General features: G+C 67.3%; 1 protein-coding gene across 1 annotated transcript in view; it reads right to left on the bottom strand.

The window, feature by feature from the left end:
* LGALS12 (lectin, galactoside-binding, soluble, 12) overlaps positions 1 to 851 on the bottom strand; it is a 12,899-nt gene that overhangs the window by 8,873 nt on the left and 3,175 nt on the right. Inside the window, 2 exon segments of the mRNA XM_005857513.2 lie at positions 453 to 572; positions 770 to 851. The exon segment at positions 770 to 851 is cut by the window's right edge and continues 5 nt beyond it. Coding sequence (XP_005857575.1) covers positions 453 to 572; positions 770 to 851 — 202 coding nt within the window.

The raw sequence follows: 851 nt of genomic DNA, 5'->3' as shown, positions 1-851 counted from the left end.
TTGAGCGCTGCCCACGGGCCTGGGCAGTGGTGCTCGGAGCTGGCCTCGCGGGTTCCCGGGCTCCATCTCAGACTTGGAATCAGAATCTCTGGTCTTGGCCCCCAGAAACCTGCCTTTTAATCCGCCCCTCGGGGGGAGTGACACCGCCAGCCGCTATGTCTGGGCCCCTCGGCACCACGTCTCCAAGTGAGTCGCCTCCTGGCCACCGCTTCCCGTGTTGACCAGACCCCACGCCCAGTGCAGACTTCCGTCCCCGGCTCCCGGGCCCCTCCTGTCGTCACCTTCTCCTGCCCTCACCCCACTCATGCCCAGCACCTCCACGAACCCCTCCACCTTGGTCACAGCTGCTGCGACAGGGCTTGTCTGGGGCGGGCGGGGGTCCCGGGCCTGCCCATGTGTCAGAGGAGGTCAGAGGCCACTGCCACGCCTGCCCTGGCCCCACGGGAACTTACGTTGATGTTCAGGAATCCAACAGCCTTCACCAAGATGTCCCCGAATATGCCCAGGGTGTCCACGCGGGACAGCGGGAGCCGGTAGCGGTAGTGGAGGAAGTGCTGGCCGTTCACGCTCACCTGCAGGCGCGGGGCCGCCTCAGCACAGTTCGCATCAGGCCCCGGGCCCGGGCAGCTTGGAGCCGGGCTTGGCAGCTCCTTGGTTCTCTGGGTACCTCCCCTCCCCCATCCCCTTGAACACAGTGCCGTGGGGGACTCCGCAGAGGAAGGACGGGCGGAAGGACGCCCGCTCTAGGGCCCGGTGCCCACGCACTCACCTTCATGTCCTCGTGTCCAAAGAGGAAGAGGATGCGGAAGCTGGCTCCCCTGCGCAGGGCCAGGCGGGGCCACCGGGCCTCG

This window comes from Myotis brandtii, unplaced genomic scaffold, assembly GCF_000412655.1.
Source record: "Myotis brandtii unplaced genomic scaffold, ASM41265v1 scaffold1112, whole genome shotgun sequence".
Lineage (NCBI taxonomy): Eukaryota > Metazoa > Chordata > Mammalia > Chiroptera > Vespertilionidae > Myotis > Myotis brandtii.
Note: the sequence above shows the minus strand (reverse complement) of the source record. Positions and strands in the feature narration are given on the sequence as shown.